The sequence below is a fragment of the Ailuropoda melanoleuca genome, chromosome 6 (genome assembly GCF_002007445.2).
Source record: "Ailuropoda melanoleuca isolate Jingjing chromosome 6, ASM200744v2, whole genome shotgun sequence".
In the NCBI taxonomy this organism is placed as follows: domain Eukaryota; kingdom Metazoa; phylum Chordata; class Mammalia; order Carnivora; family Ursidae; genus Ailuropoda; species Ailuropoda melanoleuca.
Genome location: NC_048223.1, coordinates 104,631,253 through 104,653,568, shown reverse-complemented (window position 1 = coordinate 104,653,568; position 22,316 = coordinate 104,631,253). Strand labels below are relative to the sequence as shown.

Below are 22,316 nucleotides of genomic sequence, written 5' to 3'. Positions count from 1 at the left end.
GCTCTTTTTGCACTTCCCATTTCCCCTGCTGGAACATTCTCTGACTTCCTTGGGGCTTGCTTCCCCATCTCCTGTGGTCTCTGCTGAATTGCCATCTGATTCCTAAGTCCTTTCTCAGCACTCTATACAAAGAAACAACTTCTCTCCTGCTCCAACACCTTCCCCGACTTCATTCTTCTTCACAGGTTTTATCAATACATATTTATTTGTTTACTGTTTGTCCCCCTCCACTAGAATGTAAACTCCTCAATAGCAGGGACTTTGTTACTTTTCTTTCTTTCTTTCTTTCTTTCTTTCTTTCTTTCTTTCTTTCTTTCTTTCTTTCTTTCTTTCTTTCTCTTTAAGATTTTATTTATTTATTTGACACAGAGAGAGACAGCAAAAGAGGGAACACAAGCCTGGGGAGTGGGAGAGGGAGAAGCAGACTCCCCGCAGAGCAGGGGGCCTGATGAGGGGCTTGATCTCAGGACCCCGGGATCATGACCTGAGCTGAAGGCAGACACCTAACTGACTGAGCCACCCAGGCACCCCTGTTGCTTTTCTTTACCGCCGTTTTCTTGGTGTTCAGTGCTCCAAGTAGGTGCTCAATAAATATTTGAAGGAAGGAATAGACTTCAGATACCATGTGACTGATCTTCCTCATTTGACCAAGGAGGCGCCCGAAGCCCTATAAAGAAAGCTTGCCCGCCTTGCCGGGGTCACACAGCTGGGGCAGCAGGGCTAGATCCTGCCCTGTCCCTTCTGCTCCTGCTTCCGCCTGTGCCTTGGAAGGGGGATGAACCAAACGCACAGGGGCCGTGGCCTCGTCCATCCTGTCTCCTGTGTGTTTTTCCAGCTTATACAGAATTTCAGCCCAGAATAGCAGAAGAAAAAAAATACTTGTTCCTCCAGAACCCTGGAAACTCTTCTGGTGGGTCTGTCCCTGGAAAAACAGCAGCAATCTCAGGGTGGGAAGGTAGGAAACGGAGGAGGGGTCTTATAGCAGTGGGGGCAGTGGGCTGGGTTTGGTCTTACAATTAAAATAACATCTGGGTCTGTTTCCACAGAGTGGTTCTGGAAGGTGGGTGGTCTGTCTGAAGTATCAGGTGGGGCCTTCCCCTGTCCTGGCCCAGGGGAATGGCCGGTGGCTAAAGGGCTCACCCAGCAGATGACGTATGTAGGAAGGTGGGCCCAAAGAAGGCTCTGGAAACCCCACCTGCGGCCTGCCCTGAAAGCCTGCTGGTCTCTCCTGCGGCCTCATGAGGGGGCATCTTCAGAACCTCCCCCCGTGCCTCCACGCCTCCTTGAGATTGTTCAGAAACCTCTTTGATGCGTAGAGAGCTCTGGCCTCCTCTCTCTCATGCCCCATGTGGTTTATTAATCGTCTGTGAAATGAGGGGTTGAGGTGTCACTCATCCGTATGAGGGCAGTGGGGCCCTGAAGCAACGGAGTGGAGTGGGGAAGGGACTCTGAGGGCTGTTCCAGTCTTATGAATCCTGTCCCTCTGTCTGTCTTCTCAGATGCAGCTTTTGGATAAGTTTCCCATTGAAGGTGGCCAGAAGGACCCCAAGCAGAGAATCATCCCCTTCCTTCCAGGTAAGCTTTGGATGGCCCCACTGTTGGGATGGGAGGCGACCTGGGGAGAAGTGTTTCCTAGGCCAAGAAAATGCTGACTACTACACTGGAAATTCTGGGCAGGGTGGGCCTACGAATCTATGTCCCAGCAACTCCCCAGAGAATGGGAAGCCCCTGACTGTGAAGGCCACTGTTCCCACATGGGCCTCTCCCACCCTTCCCAGGCCACCTCTATTGGCCATGTAACTTCTAAGGAATTTCTCAGGTGGTGGGACTTTGGTTTTCCTCTTTACGGAAAGCACAGAGAGGTCAAGTTCTTCTGTAGAAGGGTGAAGAGCTCCAGGCTGAACTCTTCCCACTAATCCCATTGTAATCACAGAGACCCTTAAATTGAGCACCCTCCCCATGTCTGAGCTGGGGTCCTCCTGGCGCATTACCCCGCCGAGGCTCCGAGAGCTTACGTGACACGGCCTGTGAGTTGGCAGAGTTAGGATTTGAATCCGGGTGTGTCTGGCTATAGGGGCCATGAACCACAACACCATTTGGGAACATGTTTACGGCAATTGGTTCTGTGTAATTTAGAGAAAAACCACCCAGATGTGTCCTCATCCGCTGTTGCTGTGCTGTTTCACGGTGGTGTGCGGTTTATAGCTTACGAAGTACTCTTCTGTTATCATACACAAATCTCCACGCTGAGGTGTGTGTTCTCATTTCTGCTTGAGGGATGAAGATGTTGGGGTTCAGAGATGTTAGTTCGCTACTCATAAAAGTGGCAGAGCTGAGGTGGGAACTTTGTCTGCTCCAGTCTGGCGTCTTTGCCCGGAACCTGTGGGTGATGCTGCTTCCTGGCTCTGGGTCCTCTGCCCTTCGCCAGGCCGTGGAGCTGGGCTGGGTCCCAGTGGGCCTCACCCCTGCTCCTGCTGGGCCCTGGCAATGGCAATTAGTAGGACCTTTGCAAGAAGCAGGGTCCTTATCTCATGAACTCTCCGGCACACTTTCACCCCGTGGCCCCCACCTGCTCAGAGACTTGCAAACACACATAGGGGCACTGCCCTCAGAGAGTGGGTCCTGTCTGAACGGTGCTTCTCACACACCCCCACCTGCAAAGCGGGGAAAGACAAGAACAGGCATTGCTGCCTGTCCTATGAGTTTTACGCTAAAATTAGAGAGAATTAATTCAGCTACGAGGAAAAACTTGCCCACAGTTTGGGCAAGATTGGAACCAGTCAGTGAGGGTAGAGAGAATCTCACCCCTGTGCTTCTTCTGTGGCGGAGGACTGAATCTCCATCCCTGGCCTAGGAGTTAATGTGGGGGGACTTTCATGCCCTACCTGGCTTTGCACTGAGTCCAGAGGGCATTTGGAATGTCCAGCACCCAGGTTTGTATGACCTCCGATGTTGCTCCAGTATGGTCCAGATGCTCTGCCCAGTAAGGGCTTGGGAGCCCAGCTGGGGTGCTGTGGACACAAGTGTCCCAGAGCCAACATGAAGCCAGCATGGTGCCCTGGTATCAGGAGTGGACTTGACCTTTGGGGTATGAAGGCTGCCTAGTTCCTCGAGAATGATGGGCTTTTTCTCCCACTGGTGGTCAGTGCTCCAGGGAAATTCCCCCTCGTCATCATACAGTGGGGGGGGGGGCGGTATTTATGCAGGGCTCAGCCTGTGCTAGGCCCCGGAATCCGTACCTGGGGCTGGGGGCTGCGATGGCCTGGTGAGCCAAGGAGGGATGTAGATTTGTTTCCTTCATGTAAGGAATCCTCAAGCTACCAGGAGAGATGAGAGAGGCAAGACCTACCCCCTAATCAGGGAACCAGTGGCAGGATGTGATCCTTTCTACCATGGTGCAGTTCTGAGTGTGTTTGGAGTGTGTCATTGTGAGCTGAGGAAGGCAGCAAAGGACTCCTGAAGGAGGGGGGCCTGGAGCTGACCTCCAAGGACAGGTGGGCTTGGAGGCTGGGGGAATCACAAAGCTTCTGTCCTGCTGCTACCAGTGTCCAACGTCTGTGGACAGGCTTCCCCCTGCAAAGTCTGGCTCTGTCAGTTATCAAGTGCGTTACCTTCTTTATGCCTCAGTATTCTCATCTGGAAAATTGGGATGATAATAGTATCTACTTCATGGGGCTATTGTCAGGATAAAACAAATTAGTACATTACAGGGGCTTAGAACTGTGGCTGGCCTCTAGCAGGACTTAAATAATGTTAGCCCTTAAGATAACCAGTTCCTGGCACGTGCCTAGTGTTTCCACAGCACACTCACGTGTATACCCTCATTTGCTCCTCCCAGTGAGGTTATTATCCCCATTTTACTGACTAGGAAGCTGAGGCCAAGGGAGGCTAATAGACTTGAACGGGCCACACATCCAGGAGGTGTAACCAGCACCAGAACCTCTGGCCAGGGCTCCCCACCCCATCAGCCACTGCAGGGGAGGATACCCAACAGCTGCTGCCCTCTCCAAACTTCAGTTTTCTCTTATAGGCCAGTGGTGAGGAGGAGAAGAATTCATGGGAAGCACTTTGCACAGTGCCTGTCCCATAGTAAGTGCTCATAATGGCGGCTGTTAATAAAGTCACCTGCCCCCATGCCACCCCCAACTCCTGGGAAGGGCCAGCCCAGGACCCCTTCCAGCCCCGACGTGATGAGACCTTTGCACAGTGCGTGACATTATAGAGAGGAAGGAGGTTGACTGGCCCCCATCCCATCCAAAGGAAGTTTCCTTTCCCCTGTTTCGCTGCTCTTCTCCTCTGCCCGCGGTGGGGTTTCCTCGCTGATGCTTCTCTCTTGCTCACTCACTTTCCAGGACTTCAGAGTGGGCGTTGCTGGCCATGTGGAATCCCACCCTGGCGGCTCCCAGGCCTGTTCCTGGCTTCCCCAGGCCCACTAGAAACTTCCTAACCCTTTCATACTCTACTCACTCCCTTGCTTGAATGGAAGGAAAATAGCCAACATGATCGGAACCAAGTTAGGGAGAGCCGCGTGGGCATGAGGGTTTCCAACCTGCCCTAAGCCCGGCATCAAGGCGGGGTCCCCCAGGAGGAGAGGGGAAGGGAGAAGGGCAATGATGAATGTTTGCTGTCTTAGGTCAGGTTCCCTAAAAGCGGAGCCTGAGATGAGGATTCTTACACAAGTGACCTGGGGGGGCCGCTCTCAGGTGAACATCCTAAGGCAGTGAGGAAGCAGGACAGGGCAGGGAGGAAGTCCGGGGTGGGTGGCAGCCGTGTGTCCCATTGTGGGAGACAACTTCAGTACTCTCCGTAGGTCATCCTTTGTCTGGAGGCTGCCTCTCCCCCAGAGGGCATGGAGTGTGGACAAGGTGTCTCCTGAGCTCTGAGGACTGAGGGCTGAGCTGAGGGCATGCCTTTGGAGAAGGGGCGGCTGTGAGCCCCCGGCCCCGAACACCCACAGCCATGGGGGGGGGAGCACGTGCTGGTGTGGGGGTTCTGGGCAGCAGCCAACATCTACTCCATGATCTAACATGAGCCAAGTCTCTGTTTCTACATCCCTGCCTTTGGGAAGGGTGGCTGAGTTCACCTGCGGATTCCCTGAGGCTCAGCCCTGGCAGCGTGACTCAGCAGCTCCGGCGTCAGACACACCAACGGCCTTCACTCTCACGAGCCTCGGGAGGGGCTCCGCCAGGCCTTGGCCTCGCCTGGCATTTCAGAGCAAGGAACACCCAAGGGGAGAAAGCAGAGAGCCCCGATTATCTCCAGAAGGGTCTCCGTGTCAGCTTTGAGATGCCAGGATGTGATGGGCATTTCTGGGCCTGGCATCTGGGGATGTGTTCGGAGCATTAGCCGGCTGCTTTGCTTTGGCCTGCCTGGCCACAGGCTTGGGCAGGGTGCTCACAGAAGTTTGACTGGCTGGCGGAAGTGACAGAGAAAGCAAGGGAATTGAGAGAAAAGAGAGAAACCATGGCTTCATATGGCTACAAGCTCTGCCAGTCAAATCCTGGCCCAGAAGAAGAAAAAAAAATTCCCACACGTGAGCCATCAATCTTAGACTCTAGGACACAGGCCTGTGGTGTGTCTGGGTGGTGTCTGGCCTGAGTTCAGTGTCAGCCTGCGGGTTGAAAGCATGGTGAGGGTCTGGGGCTTCTGTGGCCAAAGGCAGAGGCCCCGTCCCAGAAGACTGAGTGCCCTGCAGTATGGCTGGAGTGGGGGTTGGGGCAAGGACGGCAGGGAGCAGGGTCAACAAGGTGAGGAGGGAGAGCCAGTGCAGTGATCAGGCCAGTGGTCTGACATTTGCATATCAGTCAAATCCTGGATGAAGGTGTGTAGGGGAACTGTCCTCAGGGCTCCCCCCACCCCCGAACCCAGTTGTTTCCCCTGGTCTGAACCTGCTTTCTGGCCCTAGGGGTGAAGATCCACTATGCCCAGGCCTATGCGTGTGTTTGCGAGGCCTGAAGAGCCCACAGGAGGCACTCGGGGGACTTCCAACCTTCGTGTGGGTCAGGTGCTTCTCCCCAGCAAGGCAGCTCGGGAAAGAAAACCCAAGTGGTTTTTCAGGCAGGAAGAGGCAGAGAATTATGCCAGGGCCTCATGCCCTGCAAGTGGGGGGAAGGGGAGAAGGGGAAGTGCTCCCTCCAGTCTCACATTATGTGAGAGTGAGGCAGATACCCCCGGCTATTTTCGCTGACCTTTGTGGCCTTCCTTGGAGACAAGGGCCCTATCTACTCCTCCCACATCTCTGGACACATAGTGGCTGCTTTATTAAGACCCCTTGGTTGATCATGAATTGGGCATTCTCCCTCAGGAATGAGCTCCCTTTCCTTGAGCTTCTGCTGTGTGTCCAGCCTTGTGCTGGGCACTCTACAAACCTTTTCCCCAGTCCTCACTGCAGGGTGGGTGGCATTACCCCATTTTAGAGAGAAGTCAAGTCACTTTCCCCTACCCCTTAACCGGCAAGTCGTAGGGCTGGCATCCTTCCTCTGTGGCCTGCACCTTTCCCTGGGCAGGGGGAATTAGCCCTGCCAGCCTCAGCTAGAAGCTTTCCTCCACCTACGTTGTTGCCTCCACATCCCCCAGGCTAGGGACCTGGGAGTTTCTGCCCGAGGACCCAGCACCCTGGCAGTCCTTCCGGCTGCCATTGTTGGCTGCCATTGTTGTCTCGTGCTTCGGGAAAACACTGTGTGGGGCTGGAGGTGCCCTGAGCCTCATGGGGACTCAGGTGACCTGTAAGGGCTCTCATTCTATTGAGTGCCTGAGGTCACTGAAGCTGAGGAATTGATTTTTTTTTCACTTAAACTGTTTAGTTTATTATTATTTTAATATGATTACAAACAGGATAGCCCCAAGGCCTTAAGAGCACTGTCTTCATTTAATTATGACTCTAATGAGATTGCCTGTTTGGTTTCCAAAGTCACGGCATTTTGTTTTTTAACTTTTTATTTTGAAACAGACTCCCAAGCTGTTGCACAACGACTAGGCACTCTACATTCCTCCCTTCCAGCTCCACCACCACACTGCAGGGTAGGTGGCGACGTTCCCAGCTCAGGGAGAAGTCAGATCACTCTCTGCCATCGCACAGCCCCTGAGTGGGGCTCCCGTTGGCCAGCTTCTCCCAGTGGTAATGTCTCGGGTAACTACAGGTCATTATCAAAGCCAGGAAATTGATATTGGCAAGAGTCAGTTACCTAAGCTGCAGACCCGAGCAATTTATTTTTATTGTAAGAGGCTGGATAGCTTAGGAAGAAAAGTGAACCATAATCGAAGTCGGTAAGGGGTTAGTGAGTATTAGTGGACAGGCTTGCCAGCTGGTCTTTCAGAAGGAGGTATTGGCTGGCACTAGTCCCTGAGAAGCTCCACTCCCAGGCCTGACCTCTTGGCATTCCCCCCTCCAAGAGAAAAGCAGAGGTGACCCTTGTCTTACATGAAGGCGTATTCGTGAGAACCCCCGCAAATCCAGTCCTGTGGGACAAATCACGTCATCCGTTAGGTGTCCTAAATACAATTCTATGTAAGAGTCATGGGATCCATCCTTTTGCAAAGCAGAGCGCTCCTTTTTTGGAAAAAAAAAATCTTCTTTCTGTGATTTTCATATATTTTGATAATTTGGGACTTCTTCTGAGCTTGCGAGACACAGGGCAGACCTGGAGCGTGGGGACTGGACAGCAGCATTGACCCCAGGAGGAGCAGAAGAACGATGGTCAAGAACAACGAAAGATCCGAGACTTTATTTGCAAGCCAGCTAGTTAGCTTACCCTGCTTCCGTGAATGCCAGCAGAAAATAGGAGACTTCAGAGTCAGACACAGGATTGTCCTAGGGCCCATTTGCTTCAGTTCCTATTGCCTCCAAGTCCCATGGGGGTGACCCGTGGGTCCAGATGAATGTCTGCGGGTTACATTATAGGAGAGGAACCCAGACCTTAGGGAGACCACACCTCTTACAGCATGCAGTAAGCAAACCTGTGCGGTTTGCTTTGAAGAGATGTACTGTCTCCGTGTCCCAAGGCCACATGCAGACCTGCTGTTTACTCCAGAGCAGGACACTACCTCTGTCCTCTAAGCTGTTTCTTTACAAACACGTTTGAAAAGATAATTCAGAACAAAAGGCAGTTAGTGCCTTGTTGACAAGACATACAGAAATGCAGGAGAGCCAGGGAGATTATCTCACCAGTGTATCTTTTGCTTTCTGGGGTCTCCTACTTTTTGGAGGGGTGGACAGAAGTGATGTTCTTTAGGACAGCGGGCCAAGCACGGTGGGCTCTGCCGCCTCTCAGGGCAGCCTACTGTTTACATGGAACTTTCTGCCTTAAGAGACTGTTGTGGAAAATCCATCTCCTGTTGCCCATCCTGGGATTGGAGTAGATTTCCTGTGTATCCTGAGTTTGTCAGTCCGAGGAGGCTCCCTGGGAGGAAATGGCCATTACAGAGTGAAGTAGGCTGTGTAGCTAGCTGCTGATGTAAAAAGCAAACAACTGCGACCAGGGACCAAGGGAGCTCAGAAGCCAAGTGGCAGAGCAGAAAGAGGAATTCACTCTGCAAAGGTGCTGTGAGGTTCCCTCCCGCTCACAGGCCATTGGTGTCTCCGTGCTGCCTGGGACTGGGCCTTCGAGCTCCTAGAAAGCCCCTCCATCCTAATAGCTGAGTCAGTCCCACCCATTGGCATCGGAGCTCCTGGGTTGATGGATCCTGGAGAGGCTGGATAGCTTAGGAAGAAAAGTGAACCATAATCGAAGTCGGTGCTGCCCGCCTTGTGACCTTGTGAGCCCCGAGGCATGTATTTTTAGATGGCAGGCGCTCTTGGTTCCTTTGTACTGGCTCCCCAGTTTACATACCGGCCCCTTCACGAAGAGGCAGTTTGGAGCCACAGGGCAGGAGGATGCTGGGTGAATTGCGAGCACGGTCTCCCGAGCATGGTCTCCTGGGCCTTCCTCTCCCTGCCCCCCAGGACAGATCCGGTGTTTGTTCAAGCACAGAAGGAAGCAGGGGGAAGGGATGTCTTTGGCTAGAGCCAGTCCCCGTAGCTGTGGTGTGGGGGAGAGCTGGCGCTCTCTCCCTGGGCTGGAGGCATTTCTGTGTGTCTGCACCAGGCTCCAGCCCGGGAAAGCCCTCCCCACAGGGCCTTGGAAGCCAGGAGGGAGGCAGTGGGTCGCAGATGCTGGCAGACACCACATCCCCCGAGGGAGAGTGCCCGAGAGGTTTCTGAGCCTCACTGATGGCCTGGGTGGCAGGGAAAGACAAACTTTCTCCGTGATGGAGAAGGAATAGTAGGGTCTGCTCATAATGCCAGGGTTTTAAGAAGATCAAGAAGATGATAGGCCTTAGAGGCACTGTGTACTGTTTTAAAAGTGGCTTTCCTCTAACCTCCCCTGGAAGAGTGCTGGGTCCTCTCTCGCTGTAATTACTGCCCCCAGCCCAGAAGTCATTCTCTCACTCTGTAATCTGGGGCGGTGTTTTGGGACCTGCTGTCTGCCGCTAGTCCTGATCAATACGTGAAAGAGCTGCGTTCGTCCATTCCTGCCGTTGGGATTTATTGAGCACCTACTGTGTTCCAGGCCTAGCTGTAGGCACTGGTGATGCCACCGAGGGCAAGGTAGGCCAGACCTCCGCTCTCAGGAAGTTCATCTTCCAGTGGGGGAGTCAGAAAGCAAAGAAATGAGCAATCTCCAATAGTGATAAGGGCCGGAAAGACAAATAATCAGGTGTTGTGGTTTGAGGCATGAGATTAGTGGTCAAAAAAAGCCTCTTTGCTGAGGTGACACTGAGCCAGGCAGGGGGCAGATCAGGGCTTGGGGTGCCGGGCTGAGGGGACAGCAAGGTCAGTGACCGGAGTGCAACCGAAGGCATGCATTTGAAGAACAGCAAGGGGATGACGCGTGTGGGAGGCGTGGGGGGTGGGGGGGATGGAGTCACCGCAGAGAGTTGGGCAGACAGGAGCTGTGGAACGGAGAAGCTCCAAGGCATGTCTCCTGTGGCAAAGCTGCCCGGGAAGGAGAGGGCTCCCCAAGTTTGCTTAAGCTGTGGGGCTCGGGCTCAGGTACACGGCCTCCAGGGTCAGTTTCCTCATCTGTCAAATGGGTTAATGAGGGTTTGGGATGACGTTCCAAGCAGTTAGTCCGGAGCAAGCACTGTGTGGGCCACAAAGGGAGACGTGCTGGGGCCGTGCACTGGCCTCTCGTCAGGCGGCTTTGGGGCCCGACTCAGCCATGGGGTTTCCTCTCTCTGCCCTCTGCCCGCCCTCCTGCCCTGTGCTGATTCAGCTCTGCGCATCACCTCTCAGCCCCGGTGGCACGTCTTGCTCCTTCTTGCCTGTGCTAACTTGAAGCTGTAAGGAGCCAGTTGCTGAGGAGTGGATGACCCACCCAGAGGGCTGACCGGGGCTGAGAGGCGGGGAAGGGCCTGAGCAGCCCTGGCCCTGTCACCATGATAACACAGCAGGGCCGCCGGCTTGCAGGCTCTCAGCTCCGGAGCTGCCAGTTCTCACTGGGAATAAGGGGCTTTGCAGAGGAGGCTGCCACTCCAAGGCCCCTTTGACTTGCATAAGGAAATGTGGATCAGGTCCCTTAGCCATTCCCCTGTGTCATCCCCACATTTCGAGACCAGGGAGAGGGTCAGGTCACTTCATTACAACTCATCTTCCTTGTCCAGAGGTAATTCTAGAAGGGAATCAAACTTCTAAATACCCACCCCAAACCCTCAGCCCTGAATGGAGTGTCACCTCTCACAGGAGATTTCTGATCTAAGTAGAAATGTGTGTCTTTTCACGGTCTAGTCATTCCGTTGAATTTCACGTGCAGGAGAATGTGCCCAGACTTGGGCGTCCAGAAGCTGGGTTCAGGCGTAGGTCTTGCTAACCACTGAGGCACAAAATTGAGTAAGTTAAACCACAGTGACCGGGGTTCTCCATCCATGTTGCCAGAATCACCAGATGCCCGTGATTTCGGGTCACTGTGACATTCCTGGTCTCTCCCCCTAAAAATAAACCATTGCCTTAGCTGATGCCCAAATGTTCTTTCACAAGGATCAGATCCTTTCATTCCATGCTGCGAGAGGACTGCTATGCCCTGGAGTGGCACCGTCACTAAATACCCATTCAGCTGTGGGTGACTGACAGGCCAGTGCCCTGATCCCAGGTGTGACAGGTGAGAGCAGGAGGGACACTGAGGCAGGAGAAGGAAGAAGGTTCTGGGCTTCTGGGGTGCCGTGAGAAGCCTGGTCGATGAGGCTGTGAGAGCTTTCGGCATGGCTGCCGGGCCACACTGAGGGGTGAGGATTGGTCCTATGTGCAGTGAGAAGCCTCTGAAAGGTTTTAGGCTGAGGGGTCACAGGATCGGATTTCTGTTTTGAAAGGATCCCTGAGCTGATGTGTCAGAGGCTGGAAGGGCCCCCAGGGAGCAAGCGCAGAGTGGGAGGCCCAGCTGGAAGGGGACGACGCACAGTGAGAGACGGGTGGCTTGGCCTCGGCTGAACGATGGCGTGGAGAGGAGTCGGTCTGAGACCTGTTTTGGAGCAACGGCCAAGAGGACTTGCTGAAGGACGGGGGTGAGGGAGAGGTGGAGAATAAGGATGCCTACAGTTCTGCTGGGGGCAGCCCTGGTCGAGACGGCAGACCCAGCGTTTCCCAGCACCCGCCCCAAACCCCCACCCTGGACTTCACCCCGGGGAGTGAAAGGGAATGATGTCCTCCCTCCACCTGAGAGAGCTGAAGCCTTCAGCACAGTGAAAGATGCTTTGTGGTGGGGAGGGCCTGCCACCAGCCTCCCTCCCCAGGAGCCTCCAGGCACTAGACACTCTGGTTTCTGGGTCTTGGACTCGGGGGGGGGGGAGGAGGGGGGTCAGTGGGTGGTGGTGGAGGAGTGAGAACACTGAGGTCCATTGACAGGGAGCTCAGCCCCCTCCTTCTTCACAGGTGAGGGGCACTGGTGGCAGATCTCCACAGTGTCCCTGGCCTGACCCTTCCACTGTTTGCCAAGGTCACCCCAACTGGACCCAGGCCCAGGGATGGAGCCCCAAGCCAGAGCTCTTCCCTGGCGGGAACTGAGCTGACCCTTGGAGACTCCCCAGGCCCTTATGAACTGACCCACCATTCATCCAGAGGCTGCCTGGCTTTGCGCTGTACGGTCCCTCTGGACTCTGAAAACACCTCCTCTCCTCCACCTCCACAGTTCCAAGGACTGATGTCCAGTGAGGGGCCCCCAGGTGCCAGGCCGCCTGGCCTCCAGACCACAGTGGGCCTGAGGGCCTGGCATGGCCTGAAGATGGAGTCTGTTCCCCTGAATGCACCTTTAGAAAAGGCAGGAGAGGAAGTGCGTGGGGCGAGGAGGGCTCGGCTGGCACACTGGCTCTTTTCTACCCTCCAGGGGCAGGGGCTGAAGAGAGGGGCTGGCCTTCTGCTTCTCCCCAGGCCAGAGCAGAAGGGCCACACTTCATCTCAGGGAGAATGAAACGGCGCCAATTCCAGAGGAAGCTGGGTGTCTCCACAGCTTTGCCAGCCCTCCGGCCGCCCGGTGTTGCCCACAGACCTGAACCCAGCTTTGGTCTCAAACAGGTCTGGGTTCACACTGGGGATTTCTACTTGGCGCTAGTTGTCTGAACTTGAAACGGTGCCTTTTTCATGGCAGAGGCAGGTAAGCATCACCTTTCAGTCCTGGAGGCCTTAGAGCCAGAGAACCTGAGTCAGACCCGCGCTCAGCCTCCCAGTAGCCCTGACCCTGCGCCAGCTTCACTCAGCATCTCCACATCTCCTTGTAGTCCTCATCTGCGGCAGTCCCCCAGGGCTGCTGTGAGCGTCCAGTGAAATGTTATCTGTTAGGCACACAGTAAGCACTTAATACATGCTGGCGATTTGGTGGCTTTGGTATGGGATGCAACACAAAAGGGGCAGCTCTCTCTCTGGGAGCCTTGCCAGGAGTGAGGTCTTGCACGCAGTCTTAGGCGTTTCAAGGTCTGCTGCTCAAAATTTGGTTCGCAGATGAGTGGCACGAACATCATCTGAGAGCTGGCTGAAAAGGCAGAGTCTTGGCCCCACCCCAGAGCCCCTAAATCACGGTCTGCAGTTTACTTATATGCACGGGAAAGTTTGAAAAGCACTGTTTGAAGGTCCGGTGAGGCCCTTCCATAGGCTGTCTGACTCTGTCTTCAGGACTTCCTTGGTGTTGGGTTATGTTCAGTCCATCCACATAATATAAACCACGGAACCTGCCTTGCTGAATCCGTTTCTGACCCAGGTTTCACGCAGGTAACTTGGTAAGAGCTGGTTCATTGGCTTCGCATCCCTATGCAGACCTGAGTTGCCTACCTGCTTCTGGCACCCTGTGGGGCAGGGGCATAAGTCACAGCACAGCCTCTGCCCCACCCCGCTCCCCGAGCCTAACCAGGAGGTTGCTCGGGTTCCAGCCGCACTCCCTCTTCAGCTGTAAGCCAGGACATTCTTTCTCCCTGCTCTTCCAAGATGGGGTGAAGTTTGGGGCCAGGGAGATTGCGAAGGTTTTTATTTCAGAAGTCTCTCTGAATCGGAGGTGGGAGAGCCTGGCCTATGAATCCTCTGTGCTTTTGAAGTCAGCATAGCACGAGTCTGTCTAAAGTCTACGTGTCCAGTTGCATTGCACAGTTAGGAGGGGGAAATGCTTAGGTCTCTTCTAAGAAGTGTCTGGCAAAAGGATTAAGACCAAAAAAAAACCCCTGATTTTTAAAAGGAGCATCTTTTCTCTTCTGTATAAAACAACTATTGCAAACCTAAGCTTCAAAATAAGGGAGCCAAGGGAGGAGGGTTGAGATGAACCGGTGACGGGGAACTTGGTGCCTTCTCTGCTTGGCATGGGGTTTACTCTCAGCTTCTTTCTGACCTCAAAGATGAATTTACATCTTTAATAGTTGGTAATCAGTGCAGATGGCTTAAGTAAGGCCTATGGGGTCGGCAAAGCTGTTCTTACTAGCAAGTGGCCCTATAGCCCACTTTTTGTGGAATTGGCTATAGGGGGAAAGTTGCAAACAGTTTCCTGGGAAACTGTGTGTGAGGCTTGGAACTTTCAGCAGATTAAATAATTATAAATGAAAGACTCCTCCCTAAGCATTATAGCTATCATTTAAGTACATACTCTTACCAGATACTGTGCAAAGGGTCTTGTGTGTTTAGATCGCCTCATTTGCTAACAGTAGACCCACTTTACAAATGAAGAGTCATGAGCCAGAGGGGTACATGACTTGCCCAAGGCCACTCAGCTAGCAAGCGGCAGAGCTGGGATTCAAACCTAGGTCCTTCTACTTCTAAGCCCAAGCTCTTGACCCCTGTTCTTCTGTCCTGGCTGTGCTTTCTGCAGAGTGAGACTGACCAAAGATGTACTGCCTGGAAATTAATAGGTGAGGTTTTTGGTGTGTGAAATGGTGGGTTTACCAGAGTGTTTGCATTTCTTTAAATTTCATTTCAAGTTTTGTATGTTTTTTTAAATTATATCAGTTAGAGTTTGATCAGCTTTGTCCTTTTTTTGGATACTTAATCAAGTGTCACATTCTTACAGTAATGGTCTTGTCTAGATGATGCTATTTTCTGTTACCTTTCACTTGACCTACCCAAGTTGAGCCAGCCACCTAGTGGCCAAGGCTGGAATTGCAGGCATAGTGGCCAGAAGGGAATAACTGACTTCCAGAAGGCAGGCTTTCTAAACACACACCTATAAAGTAACCACATAGCAACAATAATCACAATTTCCTAAACCACAGCTCAACAAGGGACTAAAAGGAAGAAAGAAATCCCACTTTACCTTCGATTTTCTATATGGCCCTAAAACCAGAAAATTTTCATTTGGGGCACCAAAGAGAACTTTAGGAAACATCACATGGTTTTACTTGTTCATTCCTAAAACTTGATGTTAGAGGAATTCTGAGCCTACTTTGCTGTCCTCAGTTTCTTTCTCTGTGCCTGACAGTTCTTCCTCCAACACCTGTGCACTGTAGCAGAATTCAGTGTATTCGTTCAGATTCTCCCATGAGAACAAGTCCTACCTCTCTGAGGCTAAATTGCCCCATCTGAGAAATACTAGGATTGGACTTGATACTGACTAGGTTTTCTCACAGTCCCAATATTTTGTGATCTAATAGACTAAAGGAATAAATGCCTAATGATGAAATATCATACAAAAGAGAAAACATTTTAGGGAAACAGAGGTCTTGTAGGCCCACCTCAAATCCCACTGCATGGGCAGAATATGGCTGCCTCTGTATAAGGCCAGCTTTGTGCCCTTCCCCCCACCCCCCATTTCCTTTGGAAAGTGCAGAAAGCCCCCTTGTCTTGAATGCTTCCCTGCAAAGGGCTCCTGCTGAAAGACTGCACACATAACCAAGACTTTGACCTTCACCTTTGCCCCTGACTTACTTGGTGAGAAAGAGTTCTTATCCTCCTCTCTCTAGGTTTTGGGGGGTTGGGGGGAATCTAGCTAGGGTTAGCAGGAATTCAATGAAAATATAAATAGAAATGTGGTCTATAAATAACACTGCCCCGAAAATATCTGGAGGCATGAATACCGGCAGGCAGCAGACAGTCACAAATCATGATGGCCTAGACAGTGAGTGAGCCTTGTTCATTTGCTCTGGGGTCTCTCAGGATACTTTAGATTTGCCAGTGGGGCCCTAAGAGAAACCATCTCTCTTTCTGGGCTCTAGAAACACCTTCCTTGTTCGCTGCCCTGACACCCATCTTCTGCTAGACCTGCTTTGTGAACAGACACAAACAGTGGGGCAAAGTCATGCTGCCTGAATCAGACCTAGCTTGTAGTCTCAGCCTGTGTGACTTGGGAAAATTCAGAAGCTATCTCTGGGCTTCACCTTTTCCTCTGTGGTCATGGGGATTTAAAAACTGGAGTTTTGGCCTTTTTGTTTTTGTTTTTGTTTTAAAGAAAGAGGTGTGCATAGGGGCAAAGGGAGAGGGAGAGAATCTTAAGCAGACTCCACGCCCAGCATGGAGCCCAACATGGGACTCTATCTCACAACCCTGAGATCACGACCTGAGCCAAAATCAAGAGTCAGGTGCTTATCCAACTGAACCACCCAGGCGCCCTAAACACCGGAGTTTTGAAGAACATGAACCATGCCTTATTTTATCTTAGTTAAGAGGGTGGAGTCTGTGCCAGACTGCCTGGGTTCCAATCCCTATTTTGCCCCCTACTAACTGTTTGACCTTGGGAAAGTGACTCAACCTCTGTGTATGTCAATTTCCTTGTAAAATGGGGACAATAATGGCATCTACTTTGTGGAGCTGTTGTAAGGATTAAGTGAGTTAATATTTTCAAAGGGCTTCAGCCAGTGCCTGACACACAGTAAACATATATAAATGTTTATGAAATAAAGAAACCAATCCATAGGTCCCCTGCACCTGGCGTGTTACCTGGCACATAGTAGCTGCTCGCAATTGTGTCGAGTGAAAGCCTGAATGCGTCAGGGTAATGTAGTAAGATTGTGTAGGAGTTCTTTCTAAGCCCCAAATGCTGTAAAATGAAAGTGGGGTTTTTATTCTTACCTACTGGGGTGACAGGAGCTCAGTACACTCCCTCCTTGTCGTCATCCGTGGTTTCTGCCTTAGACACACTGCATTTTGTTTGCCGGGGAGGAATGCCTGGAGCTGATGCAACTTGGTGGGTAGAAAGTAGCTCATTCTGACGCAAGGTTCTGCAGCGGCACCAGCCCCTCTGCAGAGCCTCATCCCCCATATCCTTTTTAGCTTTACATCCACATTTTGCTTAGTGCCAGCAAAGCTTTTTGCAAGCCGGGCTAGCTCTTACATAGACAAATAATTGTGTAGCATTTCGCTGTGTGCACTGTAAATATAAATAAGAGAAAAAGAAAAGAAAGCTCACTCCTCTCAGAAAGCAATCTGAAATGGACAAAGGAGGAAATAAGTAGAAAGAGCACTGAGCCGGGAGTCTAGTGCTGATTCTAGGACCAGGCGTGCCTTGGCTTAGGGGTGTGGCAAGGACCATCCCAGCAGCTCTCTGAGCCTCTTCAGATCCTGAGGGGAGTTAGAGTGATTCAGTACTTCTCAGCTTCAGAGGTGCATGGGAATCACGAGAGGGGCTTTATGAAAAATGCAGGTTCTCACCCTGCCCCCCACCATTCCATTCCATTCTAACTCAGGGGATCGGGGTAAATCCCAGGAATCTGCGTTTGTAACCGACACCCCGAATATCTCTGATTCAGGTAACCCAGGGGCTCTCTCATGAGCACGGCAGGGGGAGCAGGGCGTGTCAGTTACCTACTGCTATGTAACAAATTACCCCCCAAATTTAGCAGCTTAAAACAACAGCGGACATTTATTATCTCAGTGTTTCTGTAGGCCAGGAATTCAGGAGCAGCTTAACTGCACGGTTTTGATTCAGGATCTCCTATGAAGGAACAGTCCAAATGTTTGCACAAGGCATAACTGGGGACTCACTGGGCTCGCTCAGATGGCTGGCAGATGGGTGCTGGCTTCTGGCAGGAGGCCTCCGGTCCTTGCCATGTGGACCTCTCCATAAGGTGCTTGGGTGTCCTCGCACCATGGCGGCCGGCTTCCTGTAACGTGAGTGATCTCAGAGCAAGACAGGAAGGGGGCTGTGGTATCTCTTATAACCTAGTCTTAGAGTCACCCTGTCATTTCTCCAGTGTCCTGCTGCTCCACGGGTCAGCCCTGTAGGGCATGGGAGGGGACTGTGTGAGGCGAGGGACTCAGGTATGTGTCACCAGGGGCTGCCTTGGAGGCCGACTCCCACAGGCTCCTCTGAAATGGTGCCGATGGTGGCAGCTCTTGTTGTGGGGTTAGGATTGGGGTAGAAATTAGGAAATACAGCTGGGTTGGGGGCCCTGGGGAACGTAACTTGTAGGTGCAAAAGCCGCAAAATCTACCCCAGAACCAGGCCGCCAGCCCCAGTGCCCTGCCGAGTGCCAGCCTGGCTGCTAACTAACTGGCTGTGTGAAGTTGGGTGAGCTCAGTCTTGACCTCAGAGAGTGAGGGGGCTGGACATGATGACCTCCAGTATCTCCTGGTTTTAACCCCAGGATCCATGTGGACTGTGGTGGGCGTCGACACTGGTGAGAACACAGGCTTGAGCTCGTGCTGTGTGTGCCCAACCAGGGACTAGGCCCAAGTGTGTCCCCCATCCTCTGACCCTCAGGGCTAAGACTTGAGGGAGAAGTACTTCAGAAGGAGCTGATGGTACCTGTGTCCCCCCAGGTAAAAACTGTGGTCCTTGGCCTTGACGGTTCAGGAACTTGGGGTATTTCTGAAATAATACAACTTGAATGGCTCTGCGTTACTCTGTGTGGTCAAACCCCTGTCACCCATTCGATATCTTCTAGTATTTGCCACCCACACCCCGTAACCTCCCAACCCATTCACTTTACTTTAGCTGGGTTCTATTATCTCTGGACCTTTGCTCAGGCTCTTCCCTCCTTCTGGGACATTCTCTCCACTTCCCTTGCCCTGGCTCATTCCTACCACTTTTTAGGCCTGTCCTCCCTCCTGTGTGTCCCCGATGTAACGGGTCACACAGACGGCATACTCTGCGAGGCCTGCGCCGCGTCCGCATTGGGTGTCATCACAGCCCAGCCCCCAGGCCCAGCGCCTGCATTTGGGAAGGCTGGATTACTAGCAAGTGAGTGAGGGAGTGAGTGGTGCTCGCTGACCATGCTCATGGGGTTGGGGGTGGGTGACTACATGAGATGTAGCTCTGGGGGGAGGCAGGCCAACCGGATACACAGAGAAAAGGTACCGAGAAAAGAAGGAATAGAGCAAAACCATTAAGTGCCTAGGCACTTCCAGGTGGCCTAGAGAAAGGCCACGGCACATTAAATTCCAGCCCTGCCACCTACTAGCTTTGTGACCTTGGGCAGGTCACTTGGGTCCCTTTTCTGACCTTCAATTTCCCCAGCCATAGAATGAGAATGACAGTGGATCCCAGTACCTAGATCATAGGTGGTAACGAAGATCAAATAAAAGAACAAATATAAAATACACAGCACAGTGCTTGGCACACACCAAGTACTCAGCGATGTTACGGATTACTCGTATTATCCTCACCACCCTTGCGGGAGCGGGGGAAACCACAGAAAGTGTTGCTGGGAGATTGCTGAAGAGGGTTGACTGTCTGGGCTCAGTTCTGCCAACAGAGCCAAAGCTCAAGAAAAGCAGGCTTTGGGGGACTGCGTCCACCCAGAGGGAGTCAGGCAAACTTCCCTCCAGCTGGCACAGCCAGGCCTGTGGTTGAGGGGCCGCTTTCCAATGGGCCTCCACATCCTGGGGATTTTCCTCTGTACAGACCATCAGAAGTCAACGGTGTCTTTCAGCATCACCCTTGGAACCAGGACTGCCCCTGCCTGCCCACAGCCTCCTCAGCTGGCTGGGCCTTTTCTGTTGTGTCTCTGTGCCCCAGAGGCCCTGTATCCCTGGCCTGCCCCCCACCACTGGCCCCTGCTGTGGGCCAGGCCACAGGGAGAGGCCGCCGGAAAGCTCTGCCCAGCGTCCCACCGTCCCCTTTCCTGAGGGCAGCCTCCCCTGGCAGGGAGGAGCTGAGGCTGCAGGGGCTGAATGGGGCCTTTTATTCTGCGGCTCTCACAGAGAGGCTGTGAGCCACTGCCCACCACGCCCGCCACACCCACATCCACACGGTGGGGACAGCTTGGCCCCGATGCTGGGCTCTGAGTAGCCACACTCTCTGGCCTCGCTCTGTCTGGGTGCTGGAGGGCGAGCCCATCCCTGCTGCAGCCCGGGTCTGGGCCAGCAGCCCCCAGCACGTGCAGAGTGAGCTACGTTTACTAGTCCCCTCTTGTGTGTGTGTTTGTGTGTATAAATGAGACAGACAGTCGAGAGCGAGAGGGTGTCAACACACACTTATCCATTCAGTAAACATCCACTGGGGCCTCTGTGCACCAGTCCTTGTGCTGGGCCCTGAGGATGCTAGTAAACGATCATACAAAGAGGTAAGAGCATTACAAATCTCAGTGAATTCTGGGAAGGAGACAGTCCAGGGCTCTGAGAAAGATAGAGAGCACCCCCCTCACTCGGAGGGGCCTGCCGAGGCCTCCCCAAGCGATGATCTGAAGTATGGAAGGCCTTATCTGTGCCAAGAGCCGGGGGGACTGTGTCCCAGGAGAGGGGACAGCATGCACACAGGCCCCGAGGTGGCAGGTCTGTGGCCCTCACTGAAGCCCAGCGTGGCTGGCAGGAGAAGACCAGATGGCAGAGGGAGGTGTGAGTCAGACCCTGCAGGGCCATTCCGGCTACAGGAAGGAGTTCTGATTTTGCGCTCAGTGCCCTGGGAAGGCACTGAAAGGTTTAAGCAAAGGTTTCATCTTAAGAATGTTATTTGGGCTACTGGGTAGAAAATGGACTGGGAGTCAGAGAGGCAAAAGGTCACCATGGGCTGTTGGCCAAACACGGAGTGATGGGGCCTCACCCTTCTCTGTGACAACAGGCACTTGGCGTCAGACCCCTCCTGTGTGCGCAGCTGTGTGCCTCCAGTCCCTGTCTCAGCTCTGTAATCCCACCCGGCATATGAGAAGGCTGATGCCCAGGCCGGTTAATGTACGCAGGACACGGGGGTTTGAAAGGCCCCGGGCCTCTCAACTCTGCAACTCACCCTCTCATCCCATGCTGGCAACTGAATGGCACTAGATTTTTATTTTTATTTTATTTTTTAATTTTTTTTAATTTTAATTTTAATTTTTTTTAAAGATTTTATTTATTTATTCGACAGAGATAGAGACAGCCAGCGAGAGAGGGAACACAAGCAGGGGGAGTGGGAGAGGAAGAAGCAGGCACATAGCGGAGAAGCCTGATGAGGGGCTCGATCCCATAATGCCGGGATCACGCCCTGAGCCGAAGGCAGACGCTTAACCGCTGTGCCACCCAGACGCCCCTATTTTATTTTTTTTAAAACCTTCACAGTGGACCAAGAATGGAAAGGTGAAATCTGGAAGGTGAAATCAGACTAGCGTGACCATGGCCGAGAAGGTCAGTGCTCTTGGCCTTTGCCACCCAGCCCACCATTAGTGTAGGTATTACACAGGTTTACCAAGCACCCCCAGGCTGTGCTCAGCCCCGTCCAAGCTGAGCTGTGAGTGAGACCACAGCCTGTGCCTTAAGGAACCCCAATGGCACCCAAGTGGCATTTGTCCTCAGTGTGCCCACCTGAAGTACTGTTGTATTGAATCCCAAAGCCTCTCCCTTCCCTGGGGCTAAGGGGCACATGGGAGGTCAACCACAATGCTCTATGTCCCAGGGTTGGGCTGGGCCAGCCTGCCTGCCGCGCCTACGCATGGTGCTGTCAGGGCCAACATCCTTCCTTGATCTGATATTTACTGGGAATCCCTACCTTACAGGGGATTCATAAGACCTGAGCTGGTCTTGTCTGGCAGCATGTGGCCCAAAGTAAGATCATATAGCTAATGAAGGATCTCCAGTCCATATCAGGGCTAAAGACCATGCCTGGGCATTCTCCCAAATGAGGCAGAACAAGTTGACAAATTCAGGGGTTTTGTTTCTGTGAACACAGCTCTTCCCGAAGCTTACACTGTAGGTAAGCATCTACCCCCTATTCACAACAATTAATAAAAGTGTTCACATTTCATAGAAAAGGGACTTCATTCCAAGGATCCAGACTCACTCTGAACTTAAATTTGCTGCAACTTGAATCAAATCATAAAGCATGTATTTTTAAATAAGCCTGGAGAAAGTGAAAGTAAATATTACTAAAACAATAACTGTGTTAGTGGCCCTTCTCTGCAACGTATATCACGCACTCCAGAGTCTAACATCCGTGCCAGGACAGAAGTGCTAACAAACCCCACCTAAAATCTGCGCGGGTGCAATCAAGGTCTTCTGGGGTTCACCCGATTCTCTGTTTCTTGGCCTGGGCGCTGGTTACCGAGGGTGGGTTCTGTTCGTGAAATTCATTGAGCTATATACATATAAGAGTGCACTTTTCTGTATGTATATTATACTTCCAAAAAAAGTGTGGCTTTTTTTTAAAGAAAGGAAAAAATTGTTCTGATCGTGGATTGCTCTGTAAGGCTGCTCAAAACGACTTCAATTCCGTTTGATTCAGTAGAGACGAATTAAAACCTCGGCTATGCCAGGACTAGGTGCTTTCTTCTAGCAGATACCCATAAATCCCACCTGGCCCCACTGAGGACGGGGGAATGAAAGACTGTGTTGCCTTATGCCTGGCTCTGCCCTGGGAGTGGGAACCTCCAGACCAGAATTTGGAGGTCATTTTCCTCTCCTGAACGTGAAGGGTCTTACCGTAAGCATGCTGGGGCTGCAAGAGAGTAAAGATTTCCATCCGTGGCAAACCTGG

At 52.5% G+C, this 22,316-nt stretch overlaps 1 protein-coding gene across 7 annotated transcripts in view; it reads left to right on the top strand.

Annotated features, from left to right (window-relative positions):
• SH3PXD2A (SH3 and PX domains 2A) overlaps window positions 1-22,316 on the top strand; it is a 232,944-nt gene that overhangs the window by 85,118 nt on the left and 125,510 nt on the right. For 5 of the 7 annotated variants that reach the window (XM_034663218.1, XM_034663217.1, XM_034663219.1 and 2 more), the window contains one exon: window positions 1,500-1,575. In XM_034663218.1, the coding sequence (XP_034519109.1) occupies window positions 1,500-1,575 (76 nt within the window). Of the gene's footprint in view, window positions 1-720; window positions 956-1,499; window positions 1,576-22,316 lie in introns of those variants that run through there. The other 2 variants (XM_034663221.1, XM_034663220.1) reach the window with 2 other exon arrangements.